This window comes from Sphaeramia orbicularis, chromosome 3 (assembly GCF_902148855.1).
Source record: "Sphaeramia orbicularis chromosome 3, fSphaOr1.1, whole genome shotgun sequence".
Lineage (NCBI taxonomy): Eukaryota > Metazoa > Chordata > Actinopteri > Kurtiformes > Apogonidae > Sphaeramia > Sphaeramia orbicularis.
The window spans coordinates 11,099,115-11,117,062 of NC_043959.1; the positions used below are offsets into that span (position 1 = coordinate 11,099,115).

A 17,948-nucleotide genomic window follows, 5' to 3' on the forward strand; every position below is an offset into this window, starting at 1 on the left:
CAGAAGCATCTCAGTCCTGGCCAGAGCAAAGGGGATATTAGATCAAAAATCACTTCAGATTTTGTATAATTCATTGATCTTACTCTTTTTAAGTTACTGTTTGGAGGTATGGGGAAATACGTATACAAGTTCATTACAAAGACTTTTTATACTGCAAAAAAGAGCTATAAGAATCATTCAAAATGTTGGTTTTCGTGAACACACAAATCCACTATTTTTACAGTCTAAAACTTTAAAACTCATTGACCTTGTGGAATTCAAAACTATTCAAATAATGTATAAAGCAAAGAATAACTTACTGCCGGGCAATATTCAAGATATGTTTAGTGAAAGAGAGGGAGGCTATGATTTACGGGGAAAATTTAATTTAAAGATTCATAAAGTACGCACTAGGTTAAAAAGTTTCTGTATCACCATCTGTGGAGGAAAACTGTGGAACAAACTGTGTGTGGAGATAAAACAAATATTAAACATAATTCAGTTTAAAAAATATATTTTTTTAAAAATGATTCTTGAGAGGTTACAGTATTTAATAATGACAATGAGGCCTGTTTGTTTATGGATGATGTTGAATTGATAAATCTGCTGTAATTATTGAAGAAAACTGTTGAATTGTTGAGTCAGTTTGTATGACTGTACTGACATGAACATACTGTTGTGTGTAATTCAGTTATTGCATATGTATTTGTTGTGGTTTGATGCTAAAATCAGGAAAATAGTATTGTTTGATTCTTGTATCAAGTTAGTGATAAAGGTGGAAAAGCACTGAGGGGTTGGATGAAATCAGTTTATACTTCTTCCTACTCCTTTTCGACCATGAAAAATTCAGATTTGTATGTGCTTGAAGATAGAGTCTGTCCATTTAAATGTTTTATTTTGTTTTGTTTTATTTTGTTTGTTTGCATGTTCGAAATAAATCAATCAATCAAATCAAATTAGTAATTTTTTAAAATTTTGATCAATTACTAAAAATTTCAGGCGACCCCATTTGAATTCCAGGAGACCCCACGTGGGGCCGTGACCCCAAGCTAGTTCAAATTCAAATCCAGTCTAGGTGCCACTTGTCGTATGAATATCTTTTTTTTTTCCCAGTTTCCTTGAAATTGGTTTTCAACATGCAAGTCAGCTTCACTACAAAAAAAATATTGCAAACAACTTCCAGCCACTGATCTAGCTTTGGGATGTTCACATTAAATCAGTTCCTAGTGACAGCTTTCTTTCTTACTCCAAGAAAAATCTCAGTCAAATGAAAACTGTTTTTCATCACTAGAGCCACAATTTTCCCAAGATACATCATCACGCAGGTATTTGGAATTTCATATGCCAAATGATTTTAGTAGTCCCATTAACATTTTGCCAATATATTATTTTTGAACAATTCCAGAAAATATGTGAATGGTCAGTTTCCATAGTCCCAAACAGCCTCAAATAGTGTATGGTGTTACCGTCTTTTTATTTCAGGTGTTATACTGAAGCAGCTTTAATTCTTCGCGCAGATTTCCCTCCATACTGCAGAATTCATAGATGTAGAATGTACCTCACACATTTGATACTATTCTTCTTCTGTAATTTGGATCTTTAGCTCTTTAGCTTCCCATTCTGATTTTCTGTATAATGTTGATTCCCCTCTGCTTTCTCTATGAGTCTGGTAAAAATCAGGATTGTCCCCAGATCTTTTCGGTTTGGATGCATTCACCATCACACCAACCACATTATTTAAAGTTTCTGCTGGTTTCAGCCTGGTCTTTTCTGTGAAATTGTCTCCTAATTGCAGGTATCTAAACAAATCTTTATTTTCAACACTTAATCAAGTAGCCCTGGGGTAAACCACCTCAATGTATGAACCCCTCCAGCATCCAGCATATTTCTAAAGCAAATTAAACTACTGGATCAATCAATCAATCAATCAATCAATCAATCAATCAAATTTTAGTCATATGGTGCCAAATCATAACAAAAGTTATCTCATGACACTTTACATATCGAGTTGGTTGGTCGAAACCAGACTCTAAATCTGGATCTGTACTATCTGTCTAAGTCCCTGCCAAAGGTTCATTCACCAACTAAATCTGGGTCTTGTTGCCCTGTGTCTCTCTTCCCATACCTTTCCAACAGGCCAAAGACCTGAGTGGAACTGCATAGAGGTATTTCTTCAGATTTAGTACTTTTAGTTTAAATGACTGAAATTTTTATTCTTGGCTTTTGTCCTTTGTGTTAACCCGAGTTATGAATGTTAATTGAAACAAATATGGAAGTCCATTTTAATCTACTTTAATCTACTTGTATTCTCCTACTAAAACTCAAAGGGAGAGTGTTCTACCTTGCCATATCCTCACAGATATTTTACTGAATTTTATTATAGTTTGTTTCAAACATGTTGGGAAGTAATTTAGTTTGACTGATTTTAAATTAATTTGGTTTTTAGATGGTTCCCACAGTGGTTGAAGTTCTGCATCCAAGCCCATTTATAGCTAAACGGCCTGATCACAATCAAGGGTACCAGAAAGGGTGCACACATAGATAAAAATAATAATGCTCTATCAAAAAATCAGACAGGCCATTTTATTTGTCTGATATTTCTCTTTTAAAGTCCAAAATATTTTTGTATTATGGTGTCTACTAAAAATTTCACAGGCTTGTACCCCTGTCAAATCAGAAATTATTGGGTGTACAGACACTACAGCCTAATAGCCTCCATATTTAATGCCTACAAAGATATACAAATGTTTCAGCACTCAGGATAATCATGCATTGTTTATTACATAGATATCGTGTCACTCACAAAATTCCATATATTGACACAAACGATAAAATTAGACCCACATATTTTGAATATGGTGTACGGAAACTACTTGGTGTACGGACTCTGCAAGATTGGAATGGAAATCTGGCTTACCACATGGTCGCATCTCTGTTAGATCTGTAACTAAGTCTTCCTGGTACAGGAGGAAAGAAACATTTGTGAACAAGTTAGAACAATATATCTATAAGGCATATAGGCCATATTATTGATGGAAGTATATTGGTGTACGGACACTACATGAATTTTAGTGAACAACGCGCCATTGAAAACATGCGGTTCGACGTAAACATCCGTTTGACACATTGTTACCAAATTTTCTGCAGCCAGGGAGCAGACCAAAATCTGTCTAGTTGTGCATATTTAGTCCTAATAATACTGAAATAACAGGTTCCCATTCTATTATTACAATTAAAGGGCTGTAAAAGAAGGGTTTTCAGAACAAAATGGTTGATTGTCTTAATACTGAAAATAAGAATTGATAATCAAACAGCTGTTCAACAAAAATGATCAATAAATGAAAAGCAATGTGATGTGTGTATTTTGTAATAAAAAAGACACAGGAGTTGAGTAGTAATTATTTATCGTGTTACAAAATATTCTGTACAATAATTTTGCTCTCTTATAACAATAAAATTGTGCACATGTTTTCACGCTCATTGGGTCGCCATTTTATCAGTTTTTATCCGATTTTCTTCAAATTTGGAGGATTGCAAGATCTAGTAATAAGATGGCCAAAGAAACATTTTGGGAATGGTTTTGGGGGGTATCTGTTTGCAATACTGATTAATAACTGATGCAAATATACTTGTACACCTTGATTGTGATCAGGCCGAAATGCAATGTAAAGTCATGGAATAATATCACAAAGTTGTTTATCCTTAAGCATTTATTTTGCTTTCTTCTCACATAGCTCCATTAACTTTTCAGATTAATATGTTGTGCTGAACATTTGTAAGTGTTAAATTTGAAGAGAAGTGAGTTAAGACGGTTCAGACTCTCAGCTCATTACAGTCACAGTCCAGTTAAACGATGTCTTTTCCTTGTACAGATGTCGTCTCGTCGTGGAGCTGCTTGTTTTGCAGCTCATGTACATGATTACTGCTCTATTTTTACTCCTGGTAGGGAGATGTTGGATAATCTGCTCTGTATTATCGTCATCAGATTATGAATGGCACGTGATGAGCTCAGATCTGGACCACAGACTGATCAGTTCTGGGCTCATTGCAGCAGGATTCACAATAAACCTTCACATCAGGCTGCATTAATTAGGTTACTGTGTTTGTTCCAAACAGACAGAAACAGTGTTTGAAGGTTTATGTAATAGCCTCTCAGTTTATCTGTCCATGTCAGAAAGTCATGTCCCTCAAACACGCAAGTTGTTTTGAAATGTATATCTAACAGTATAGATGGTTATAGATTTTTTTTTTCTTACAGATTCTTTCTTTACCCAAGAAATACTGCCTATATTTTGTTTATTTATCATAAATATGTAATGAAAGTCATTTAATCTTCAGTTGAGGACATATAGTATGTGTCAACCTGTAGAAGTGCCCTCTAGTGGCCATTATTAGCAGGTGCCTCATCAGTCTTTTGAGGAGCTTGCAACACCTCTTCCCACAGGATAAAGTTGAAGGAAAACAGCACAAAAAATATGTGCTCTAAAATTAAATGAAATTGAAGTCTTAAGCACTATAGAATGGAAATACTAAGAACATAAGGGTATGCCACATATACACATACACTACCATATTAATAACACTCTACATACAATGAAAACGATCCACATCCACTTCTGATCCTGAGATTTAGAATGATCTAAAGTATTAATGTGTTAAAGTTTTTTTTTGTTTGTTTTTTTGTCACAACAATAGCAAGATAAGAATTTTAAATCAATAAAAACTTTTTTGGGTTTTTTTTTGTTATTATTATGGTGTGAATGCTCGATGCTGTACACATTTAAGTTGATATAAGTAGTGTATTAGTTGAAAAAGATAGGCAAAAGAATAAGCTTTTGCTTCTAGCCTCTTCCTTTATTGGTTTTTATGTTTATTACGATTGATGTGCTGAGTTCAATGATTGATGTAAAACCAAAAATAAATTCATTCATTCATTCATATTGTTTTTTTGTTTTGTTTTTTTTCGCAAGGCATCAAAAAATTGGGTAAAACTGTTATAGTTCCTCTCCACGGAAATCTTTAGTAAAAAGCAAAAGATTTGTACAGTCTGAAGAGAAACAAGAGTGTACTTTGTTATTTGTTTTTAATGTTTCTTGTTTTTTTAATGCTTTGTTTTTAATATATAGAGCTGCTGCTACTATTACTATTACTACTACTACTACTACTACTATTACTACTATTACTACTACTACTATTACTACTACTACTACTATTATTATTACTACTACTACTACTACTATTATTATTACTACTACTACTATTATTACTACTACTACTACTATTATTATTACTACTACTACTACTATTACTACTACTACTACTACTACTCCTATTACTACTGTTACTACTAATACTACTAGTCCTATTACTACTACTATTATGACTACTTCATAAAGAACTATCTTTTAATGATACATTTAATTAACATATTTGCATTTTCACAAATATATTAAATGTTATATGGATATTTTATTTTCATAGTAATGTTAAGAACCTTTATAGCAGTCATACATAAAAGGCATTGTATAAAGGCGTACACACTTCAGTTCTATGCAGTTTTTCATAGTTATGATCAAAAGTTGTACATTTTTGCACATATTGTCCTGTTCTCTATATTGATGCAGGTTCCATTCTGTACCCTCCCTGCTCGCTCTGCTCATTGTTTTCTGTCAGATTTGTTCCTCTTTTCTGATGTAAACTCTTGTGTTTGCAGATCTGCTGCTGCTGTGGACCGGCTCCCTGCTCACTCTGCTGTGCCTTCTGTCCTCCAGTGAAATCATCCACGTCCACTCGGGTCATGTACACTCTGTTCCACATCATGAGCTGTGCTGTGTCCTGCCTCATGTTGTCCCAAACGGTCTCAGAACTCGTCAGGGAAAATGTGAGATTTTTTTCTTCTTATTCACTGAAACTCACCAAGCAGAGACAGGCTTCTGTCTGGGGTTAATGGGGAGTCCATAATGTTTATCACATGATCTACAAATGAAACAACCAAAGTGTAAAATACAGTCCGGACAATAAAATTATCAACCATTTAAAAAAGTGTAAAACCCCCTTACACAGACAGTAGCTTTGATATTGTGTGACCTATTGCAAAATAAACATTTATTACATGTTGTTTGTAAAAACTGAGGCACTCAGAGTAGGGCTGAAATTAAAAAGCCTTTATTTCAGCATGGCCAAACAAATAAAAACTGAGCCGACGTGTTGCGGCCTATGGGCCTTCATCAGGGCTGATATAAGAAGGCCGCCTATATGGATCCTCCTATGTATAGGGAGAGGTCACATGACTGGGCGGCCCTTAAAGACAAAGATTAGAGAATTAAAAATTGAAACAGACAAAAAACAGAGCAATACATAGTATATAAGCAAACAACATAAGACATTTCAAGCACTATGAGTCTTCGCATTAAATAAATCATCAGAAATAAACAGATAAACAATAGGGTTTTTTAATCAGGAAGCCGAGGGAGGGCACAAGTAAACCTAGTGGGCCGGATCCCACTTCAGTCAGAGGAAAGGGGAGAAGTCGAGTTCACCATTCAGGCCTGGGTATTGTGTAGCTTTTCAGAGTATATATCCAAAAGGATTCTCTCTGCAGGAGCCTTTTTAACCTGTCTCTTCCCCTCCGGCCCATAGGCCGCAATGCGTCAGCTCAGTTTTTATTTGTTTGGCCATGCTGAAATAAAGGCTTTTTAATTTCAGCCCTACTCTGAGTGCCTCAGTTTTTATAAACAACTAGTATTTGGATCCCAACACTCATGAGCACCAGAAGCTAGGAAAGAAGACCAACGATACCCACGCAGCACTCCAGACTTGTGTTTTTCTTGAAAAACATTTATTACACTTTTAATTCCTGCAACACTTTCCAAAAACTACCACAGTAAGGTAATTACCATTTTGTAAAGTTTCCATTTTTGGGGGCAAAACTTAAGACACATTCACAGACTGAAGATAACAAATGATGAGGTGTTTCAGGTTTATTTTGTCTTTGAAAAATGAAATGGAAACAAGACAAAAAAAGACAAATATGACACAAAAAACTAGATTATACAAGATTTAAAATTTTGAAAATGCTGAAAATAAGATGAAACAAGTAAAATCTTTGAAAAAAAAATTAACCCAAAAAAAACAACAACTTGTAGACAAGGTAAAAATGAGATATAAATGAAACAAAAATTGATGTGGAAATGAGTCATTTGACAGGTCTTGATGAATATAATCCTGACCCATGTGGTTCTGCCAACTCTAGATGAATGATGGTTCTGGCTGCTGTGTCTGAGGGGTCAGAGGTCATTGTATTCATTTTCAACTTGAACCCTTGCACAGTAAAAGCTCAAATATCCACATTCCTTCCTATCAGCTGGTCTTTGCCCTAAAGGACTACATCTTTCTTAAATGCTCCATTTGGACCCAACTGTGAAACAATCATCTTTTCACATCACCAAGCTTATACCACAGTCTTATTCCTTTAGTCCTGTATTGTTCTTGTTCCACCTTTTTTTTTAATGTGTATCAGCCTGAATGTGACAAATGTGTGTATGTTTACAAATGAAATCAAGTCATTATGACCAAACATATAGACATTTATCTGGACTATAATGTAGTATGGATATACTAAATGCATCTGGGAATTGTAGTTCTGTGCAGCTGAGCCGTTGTTGTACCGATCTGTGTTGTAGGTGCCTTTCTTCAACATGGTGTGTGATCAGGCTCACGGTGGAGGACACTGTGAGATGCTGGTGGGATATTCAGCCGTTTACAGAGTCTGCTTCGGGACGTCCTGCTTCTATCTGATGATGGCTGTGTTCCTCATTGACGTCAAGTCCAGTCAGGACTTCAGAGCCCTGATTCACAACGGGTCAGTACTGGTAGACTTGAGTCAGAGGATCAGAGTACCAGTATAAACTGGTGTAGAACAGGTCAGAACTAATACAAACTAGAAAAGCACTCGGAGAGCACAGACCTCCGCCAAGGCAGATCAGTGACCCCCCGATCACCACCAAAATTTAATCATTTGTTTCTTGTGCTAGTATCAACATTTCCTGAAATTGTCATCCAAATCCATCCATAACTTTTTGAGTTATCTTGCACACGGACAGACAGAATAGAATGTCTTTATTGTCATTGTACAGGTACAACAAAATTAAAAAGTGCAATCATCCTAGGTGCCATAAAAAAAGTATAAATAATGTATAAAAAAGAGTATAAAAACTAAAATATAAAAGGAAAACCCTGATGGCATAAATATCTAAAAAGCAGCATAAAAAAAAGAGTGTTACTAGAAGTATAAAAGACACATAAAACATCCTCATATACTCTGGACAACATTTAGTATTCCACATAATTAATTAATATCCAGCAGTATTCAGTTCAATTATGGCCCTGGGATCAAAACTGTTGTTTAGACGGTTTGTGCTGGACTTTAGTGTCTGGAAACGTCTGCCAGAGGGTTAAAGTTCAAAAAGTGGAAAGCCAGGGTGGGTTGCATCTCTGATGATATTCCGCGCCCTCCTGAGACAGTGGGAACTGTAGAGGTCCTCCAGGGAAGGAAGGGGGGGGGGGCAGCCAGTGGTCTTCTGGGCCATGGACCCTTTGCAGCTCCTTCCTGTTCGCTGCCGTACAGCTCCAATACCACACACAGATGCAGGACGTGAGGATGCTTTGTATGGCACATCGGTAAAAAGACGAGCAGTTTCTGGGAGAGATGGTTACTCCTGAGAGTCCTCAGAAAATAAAGTCTGTGCTGTGCCTTTTTAATGATGGCTCTGGTGTTGGCGCTCCAAGTCAGGTCATCCTCCATGTGCACACCCAGGAATCGGAAGTTGGAGACCCTCTCCACACACTCCCCACCCATAAACAGAGGCTGAATGTCCGTTTTCCTTCTCCTGAAGTCTAAGACCATCTCCTTCGTTTTGGTGGTGTTCAAGATCAGGTAGTTGTCCTTGCACCACACCAACAGCCGTTCCACCTCATCCCGGTGTGCGGACTCATCCCCTCCTGAGATGAGCCCTACCACAGTGGTATCATCAGCAAATCTGATGATGCTGTTGCCCTAAAGGACTACATCTTTCTTAAATGCTCAATTTGGACCCAACTGTGATACAGACAGACAGACAAACCAACGCCGGCAAAAACATAACCTCCTTGGTGGAGGTAACAAGCTCACAGCCAGTACAAACAGGTCAGAACCATCAGAATACAGTTTAATGCACAGACTTTGGTTGTTTTTCACATTGAATACTCATTCGGAACGACAGTTCAATGCCGCAAATTAGGTCAGAACCAACACATCACTCCCCTGTATCTCATTAATTTCTGTTTTTATTCAACTATTGAGGTAGTTTGGAGATTTTTTTCTTTGTGAAAATCCCTTGAGACTGGTTGGTAACAAGGCTTAACTTGTCTTTTCCTTTCTCTGAGGTGGATTAAATGTACTGTATAATTAAGGAAGTTGTTCTAATTCCACTGAGTTCTTGAAACTGTTATAAGATGTACATTCCAGTGTCAGTGATAAACATAGACAAAGGACTAAAAATAGAGCACATGGAGTTAATCTGCCTTCATTAAACTCTTCAGTTAGCCTGAGCTACTTTCTGCCCTGCTTTTAGCTCCACTGTGTCACACTTTCCACTGACTGAGGTGATGAAGCTCTGATATATAGTACTTATATGATCCCCTGTCGGATAATACACGTTAACATCTCTCTAATGCTCACATCAGTTTTCAATGTCAGTAACACAACTCCAAACATTATGATCCACTCTACTTTTACTGTCTGTCCCACATGGATTTTGTTTTCATCTTGACTTGTTACCTTGTTATGGATGGATTTGGATGAAAATTTCAGGAAATGTTGATACTGACACAAGGAACAATTTTGGTGGTGATCGGGGGGGGTTGCACTGATCTGCCTTGGCAGAGGTCTGTGCTCTCCAAGTGCTTTTCTATTTTTATGTTGTTTTCATCTTGTTTGTCAAGTCAAGTATAACTTTATTTTCAGTACCAAGTGCACACGGGTGTACATTGGACAGTGACACACGTTTTGTAATCTTTCCTCTGTACACCACCACAGTACATTTGTAATGAAACCATCAAGCTTCAATGATTTAACAAAAATACTGCATTAAACATTTCAGAATTACAACAATTTTAAATATAGTGCTTTTACTTCCAAAGGCTAAAAAGCAGTTGGACAACTGACTGACACGTGGCATCATGGCCTAGTGTGGTCTGTTCCCTAGTTATTCTAATAAATTAAGCAGATAAAGGTCTGGACCTTTATCTGGTCCAATTCTTGAACTGGCATTTGATAGCTGTTCACTGGAATTCTGAATATGAGGTCTAAAGAGGTCTCTGTGCATGTGACAGAAGCTAACATTTGTTTGAAAAACAAAATTAATCATAGAGATAGCAATAACATTATTGACTGCAAATGTTTTTTGTTTTGTTTTTTTAATCAAAGGATTAAAAACAACTGTTTAAAATGGTTGTAGTTCCTAAACAGCTAATGCAAAATGTTTGTTAAACCCCCTGAATTAAAGCTGAAAGTCTGCACTTTAATCACATCTTGACTGCCTCATTTCAAATTGACTGTGATGGCATCCAGAGGTAAGATTTGTAACTTGTGAAACTGTCCAAATATATGGATTTGACAGTATATGGGACCAAGATTTTCACAGGAGACCACATAAAAGTACAGTACATAAAAAATACTAAGTGCTGAAAATGCAAATGCTTACATACAAGCACTAAAGATGAAGAACAATGAATGAATGAATGTTGTAATTTTAGAAACACTCATCAGTAGAAGCACCACACATGTACTCCTACAGAGTATACACTACACATACACTAAGTATGTGAACCCTTTGAAATGTCCCAGTTTTCTACATGGGTTGTTCATAAAATGTGATCTGACCTGCATTGAAGTCACAAGTACAGACATTCAGTCAATAAGACAAGTTTTAAACACTCACAGTGCTGCGCAGACCAGCACAGTACTCAGCTTTTTGGAGTGTTCTTCCTAACAGAACTGCTTCAGCTCAGACATTATCTTAGATTGTCTGGTATAAATAGTTCTTTTGAGGTCACTGAGTGACAGGCAGCAGATGTCAGAACAGTTACCACAGTGATAACTGGCTTGTGGTGGCAAAGTGTTCATACCAAGGTCACTTTATGATCCCTTGATGCTGGATCTTACTGTCATTGTGAAGCCAAATTCACCAAGCATTCATCCACTAAAAGGGAATGTGACAGTGGCGACTCGTCAATAGAGCACGCTAGGGCACCACCCCACCTGTTTCACATGGAGAAGAAGATGATAGGAATCACCTAAAATAATTTTACAAAAACATTAATATGTGTGAGTACTGTGTAAAACGTGCATTCAAGTGTAGTTTTAAAAAGTTTTCGGTCATTTAATAAGCAGTCAAGTCATATTTTTCCGGGTTGTGACGCCGGCCCATGTGGCACCCTCATTGGTGCGTGTGCAGTGGACCACCCTCCAATACAAGGGATAGGAGAACCTCAGGGTGCAGAAACTTGCACCCAAGCACCACCCACAGGAGTAAACGCCATATCCCAAAAAGAATCAAGACCTTCCTCATAAATGGAATCAGCGAATAGGTCCATAAGTCATACTACTGCGAAAAGAGCAAACAGCTGGATAGCTCAGTGGGTATCACAATGGACTACAGTATGGGGAGGTGCAGGATTGATTCCCAGTAAACGTGTTATCATTGACATGTTCTTAGCCCTCATGTTGTTTTCCTATTTTTTTCAATGCCATGTGATCTACTCTTTCTACCCTCACCCCTGGTCTAAATGCATTGGCCATACAATCAGTGGAAAAGACACTTGTCAGGGACATGACTGACTTTAACAAGTCATAGAAAAATGTGCTTGTTTGAAGGATAGACGGGTGAAATGTACATATAAAAAAATGCATGACTGAAAACACAGTGTGTATTTTTATTTTAATTTGAATGAATATTTTAAAATAGTGGTGCATGTACTTTGGTGTATCCTCGTGACGATACAGTATGTGGTTATAGTGTATCTGAAAACTGGCTTGGATACTGTGCCCCACCAAAAAATCATTTCACCAGCCGCCACTGGAACGTGAGCTGGGTTTAGACTGCTGTGAGTCAGGCTAGTTTTACCCTCCTGATGATGTGTTGTTGCAGTTGTAATTCTGATATTATGAGGTCATTCCACAGCATCTACTGGATTCAGGTCTGGGCACTAATTGGCCAAACTCCAAACGGTTCCTTTTTCTGAAGTCATTCTGTAATAGATTTGCCAACTGTTTAAGGTCATTGTCCTGCTGAATCACTTATGTTCTACTGAGATTCAGCTGGTGGGCTGCCACCCTGACATTGTATTGTAGAACATGTTGATAGGTCAAGGAATTAATTCTCTCCTCAATGACATGGTGTGTGGTCCAGGCCCTAAGGCAAGGAAACAATGTCACATCATGATGCTCCCTCCGGTATACTTCAGCATGGAGATGATGCTGGTATGTTGTGCTGTTTATACACTGTTGCATGTTCTTCTCACACAAGTCAACCCCAGTTTCATCGGTCCAATTTTCCCAGAACACTGGTGCTCCTTGGTGAATTTCAGGCAGGCAGCAGTGGCAGCTGGTGAGGTCATTTTTTGGTGGGGCGCAGTATGCAAATCAGTTTTTGGATGCATTATAACCACATATCACTACTAGGATATGCATTTTAAAAGTAGCTCACAGGCCAAAAAAGTGGGTTCACCCCAAGGACAAACTACTGAGGGAGAAGCAAAGCAGCGTGGTGTATTCCATTCAGTGCAGTGAGGAATATACGGACCTATACGAAGGAGAAACCAAACAACGCCTCCATAAATGCATGACTCAACACAGGAGAGCCTCCACCTCAGGACAAGACTCTGCAGTTCATCTTCACTTGGAAGAAAAAGGACACTCTTTTGAGGACACCAATATCAGGATTTTGACCAGAGAAGACAAATGGTTTGAGAAAGGAGTCAAAGAAACCATTTGTGTGAAAGTGGAAAATCCTTCCCTGAACAGAGGTGGTGGTCTGAGACACTACTGATCCAAAACCTAGAACAGCATTTTAAAGGACATTCCCCAAACAGTTTTCAACTAATAACCTTCCACACATGGACTCACCTGAATCCAAACAAACCCCCCCTGAAGGATCTGGACAGTGACCCACCCCTCTCTCATGACACTGGGAACACACACAGTACCCCCCAGGGACACACCCTCTCTACGACCCTAATACTTAAGTTCATTAGCATATGGATTAACACCTACACAGATCACAGGTTTATAAATCCCTCCCCCCCCCGCCCCAAGTTATTAGAACTGAAGAAGCCTCTTGGATGAGAGACAAAACATTTTCAAAAGAGCTAAACCAGTCCAGTGAAACTGAGAAGAACTAACAAGAAGTGTTCTCCCCTGGTTTAGATCTGGTGACATTACATTTATGAGGAAAGTGTTGAATTCTTTTTCGAATGTGACGTTTACTCCTGTGGGCGGTCCTTAAGGCTCTCCTGTCTCTTGTATTGGAGGGGGGGTTTACTGCACATGTGCCATTCATAGCGAGAGTCTATATGGTACACTTCTTCCTCTTCATGTGAGACAGGTGGTGTGGCGCCCTCTATTGATGAGCCCCCACTGGCAGGCAGCAATGTGTTTTTGTAAAGCACCATCAGTCTTTGTGGGGGGCACAAAGCTTGTTCATCTTTTACACAATGAACAGAGACGTTAACCTGTTCCAATGAGTCCTTCAAGCCTTTAGCTGTTCCTTTATGATTCTTTATTTTATTTTATTTTATTTTATTTTTTACCTTAGTGGGTATTCTGTGTTGTGCTCTCTTGTCCACTTGGTTGGGTGTCCACTTCTAGGGACAGTTGCCACAGTATTAAATAGTCTCCATTTGTGGACATTTGGACTAACTGTGGCTTAGTGAGTCTTTTATGTCTTTGAGTTTAATTTGTAAACCCTTTCAATCTAATGCCAATCAACAATTCTTGATTGAAGGACTGAAGGTCTTTAGAGATCCATTTTTGAGACATGGCTCACATCAGCAGATGTGTCTTGTGAACAGCAAACTCAAGAGTATTTTTTATGAGCCAAAGTATCTCTCAATTATCTGTACGTTCTCCTACATTTTCACAACAGGCTCAAAAGGTCATTACCTTTAATTCCATTAGAGGTTGGGTATCCATTATTTTTTATTTAGCATCATTGTGCACCTTCACAACATCAAGACTGATTTCAACCAACACTGATAGAACAGTAATACAGTCAAGTTGATCTGTCAGTGAACGGAGCAGTGATAGTCAGACATAGTGACAGAACAGACAACAGGTCTGTTTGTTTTATTTATTTACAGAGTCTGAGACCAGGACAACCACATGAAAAATGTGATGCTCAGTACAAATGTTTTGGGTTTTTTTTGTTTTTTTTTTACTTTGAAGTACATTTCAAAGCTTGAACTTTTCTACTTCTACTAAAATATAGAAGTAGAAGAGTATTTTTTTTTTTCGATTATGCATATTTCTTCTGTGAGAATGAATGTGTGGACTTCAGACTATGGTTTTAGTTTGAAATATGGTGGGATGAGTAGATTTTCACTGTTCATTGTCTTTTCAGTCACTGATCAGTGGGTAGATGATATGATGACCGTTTGTCAGATTCCCAATCTTTATACAACAGGAAGTTAGGGATTCTGTTCATGACAGCATTGGAGCATCACCCACAGATGTCAGAGATAAACAGTTGCTGTGTCAACACTGATATTATGCATTAGAATGTAAAACAGTTGGCACTTTTGTCATCTATGTGGACATTTTCTGAATTAAACCAAACCCTGTATCTTTCTCTAAAACATAAGTCTAATGTTGTCAAAACCAGCTGATGTTTTCAAGATTCAGATAGTCATGATTCAGATTCAGATGCACATCAGTGGGTGACAGTGTTGTAAAACATAAATCACATTTCTACAGTTTGACCTAAACTGAGGTGAACTTAGGTTTCTCTTCAAAACTTAACTTGTTTTTGGTGTCATCCTGCAGATTCTGGTTCCTGAAGTTCATCACATTGCTTGGGATGTGTACAGCAGCCTTCTTCATCCCGACAGAGTCCTTCCTCCATGGTGAGACTGATCTGTCCATTCACTTCTCTTCTACCTACATGGAACTGGTGCTGCAAATACTGTCTTTATTCATCAGTTATATTGCGCATTCATTTTCCACTGCTTTGTTTTGTTGTTGTCATCTTCATCACCTTTTTCCAACTTGCACAAAACAGCAGTTCACCCTATGGTTCAGGGAAACCAGCAGATCCAGTTGCTCCAGGTTTTGAACCAGTTTATTTGTCAAATGCTCTTAGCAGCTGAAGGGTAGTTTAGTGAACATGAATGATAGTGGTTCCATTTTGGGGGGAAGGGGATCTTAGGGGGACAACAGTGCAGTTCACCCTGAGTCCTGCAGGGGATGGCTGAGTTGTAACTGAACCACAAACTTCAGTGTGTTCAGAAGATGTGACTGTGATACATGTCTGTGTTTGCAGTTTGACTGTTCTCAGATGAAATAAAATTCCCATTTAGGATTCTTATTCCCTTTCTTCTGTGTTTCAGCATGGCATTACGTCGGCGTAGTAGGAGGTTTTGCCTTTATCCTCATCCAGCTCATCCTCATCACTGCTTTCGCCCACACGTGGAACAAGAACTGGTGAGACTGGCAGGACTAAAACCTTTCAATAACTCTTAAGCAAAAACCTCAGTTTAATGTGTTTCAATCATGTCAGAGATTTAGAGTAAAGTTATTGCTTAAATGTAGCTGCATCCAGTTGTGTTTGTTGGATGTAATCAACTCGTTTCTATCAGAATGTCCCAATGACAGGACTAACCAACTAACTAGCTGTTTTTAGTCACATTTTCAATTTATATATAAAAATAAAGTGAAAACATTAAAAACGTACAGTATATCCAGTTTTACAGCAAATGTGTAACTATGAGTATATGTTTAATGGGGACTATATTCCGTGCATAGCAAAAGTTTCATCCTCCTTGACCTTTCCCACATTTTGTCACATTACAACCACAAACTTAAATACATTTTATCAGGATTTTATGTGAAGGACCAATGCAAAGTAGCGTATAATTGTGGTTTTTAAGATTTTTTTTACAGATAAAAATCTGAAAAGTGTGACGTTCATATGTATTCACTCCCTGTTGAGGCAATATTTGGTTGAACCACCTTTCGCTGTAATTATAGCTGTGAGTCTTTCCAAACTATCTCCAATATCTACGCACTACTAGAGCTGCACAACTGTTACCCATTCTTTTTGGCAAAATAGCTCCAGTTTAGCAACACAAGTTGTTACAACACAACAGCAAAACAGCTGTATTTCTAATGACACTGAAGGACACACAGGCAGACTCTGTTTACCAGTTAGATGACATCTGAAGGTAATTGGTTGCACTGGATTTATTTAGGGGTGAATACATATGAACACCACACTTTTCATATTTTAATTTGGAAAAAAATCTTGAATATCACATATCATTTTCCTTCCACTTCACAATTATGCACTACTTTGTGTTGATCTGTCATATAAAATCCCCAACAAATGTAGAAAAGTTCAAAGAGGATGAATAGATTTACAACGCACTCTAAAACTTAAGCCAGGTTTCAGTCATTAATCTGACCTATTTAAGTCTCTGCCCAACAAACAATATGTATATTCTCATCTATTTATGTGCTAGTATTTAGTTGTACAGTATATTTCTTTACTTGTGTCATCAGTGTCTTCATCATCTTTGGTTCACACTGACTCAGTGACATGCTCCAGATGTTATTTATGAATCCTGCTGCTCTGTGAAACACCTCTGAACTCTGCTGGAAAGACCTGGAACTACAACAGCTGAGAGGATTTATTCATTCACACTCAAATATGAATCCTCTTACCGGTCTCCTCCAAACCCAGAGTCTCTGTTTGAGCAGATATGACATCTAGAACAGACAATGAGAATGATCAGTATTGGCACTGGTTGATCTGATAGAATCTGGATGAATAAAGTCCACTATTGTGTTGTCAAGATTATTCATCCATTGTTTATGTTTATGTTCATGCATTATGAGTCAAATTATGCGGCCGTGAAAGAGAAGATGGAATCGGCTTTTGGACAGAAACAGTTAATGGACCGTTTTAGAGCTAACATATCGGCTCGTTCACGAGTTCCGGGGGAAAGCCCGGAGGTGTACACAGCTGATGTGAGCTGGCTGGTAGCTGGTACTCCTGTTTTTGCCTCTGAGTTGCGCGCACATCATTGTTGTTAGTAAACATTGAAACTCGTCTGGTTTTGCACATTTTGTTGCACATTATGTTTTTGTGAATATTCATTTAATAGTTGTATTCTATGCTCCAAATTTTCATTTTATCAATGTATTGTTTCATTTACTGTTTTTACAGAGATATATATTGAGCAGAGCTGCAGGTGTATTGGTCCGGGTCTGGCCCTTAACAACTGTCAAAGTTTCTCATGTGGCCCCATCAGAAAATTAATTGCCCACCCCTGCCCTAACTCGTACTCCCTAACCCTAACCCGTGGACGTTGACATGGACACAGATGGCTGGAGCTGGGTCAGGCTGCAGAGAAGAGATGAAGAGAAAACAGTTATTGGGCGTGGCTTCATCCTGTTGTATATTGTCTGTTCCTTACACTCCTCAGGATAATCAGAATTTGCTTCTTTCTGATGTGCAGATCAGTTACTAGAGTCAGCAGCAGAACCTGAAACATTATGGAGACGTTTTTTTCAGAATCAGCTTTATTGGCCAAGTATCTGAACACATACAAGGAATTTGGCTTTGGTATTTACAATGCTCACGACATAGAGTTCCAACATGAACCCAGACAACATGTGGACCTAGACACAAAATAGACAAACAGTCCACTACAAT

At 38.0% G+C, this 17,948-nt stretch overlaps 1 protein-coding gene and 1 non-coding gene across 4 annotated transcripts in view; one reads left to right on the plus strand and one right to left on the minus strand.

The window, feature by feature from the left end:
- The window catches only part of serinc4 (serine incorporator 4), a 56,396-nt gene that overhangs the window by 20,079 nt on the left and 18,369 nt on the right, over positions 1-17,948 (plus strand). For all 3 annotated transcript variants that reach the window (XM_030160260.1, XM_030160252.1, XM_030160243.1), the window contains exons 2-5: positions 5,693-5,860; positions 7,662-7,840; positions 15,059-15,138; positions 15,622-15,715. In XM_030160260.1, coding sequence (XP_030016120.1) covers positions 5,693-5,860; positions 7,662-7,840; positions 15,059-15,138; positions 15,622-15,715 — 521 coding nt within the window. The remainder of the gene's footprint in view (positions 1-5,692; positions 5,861-7,661; positions 7,841-15,058; positions 15,139-15,621; positions 15,716-17,948) is intronic.
- Positions 4,938-5,046, minus strand: LOC115417310 (U5 spliceosomal RNA). Its single transcript, XR_003935108.1, has one exon. It is a non-coding gene; the product is annotated as a U5 spliceosomal RNA (small nuclear RNA).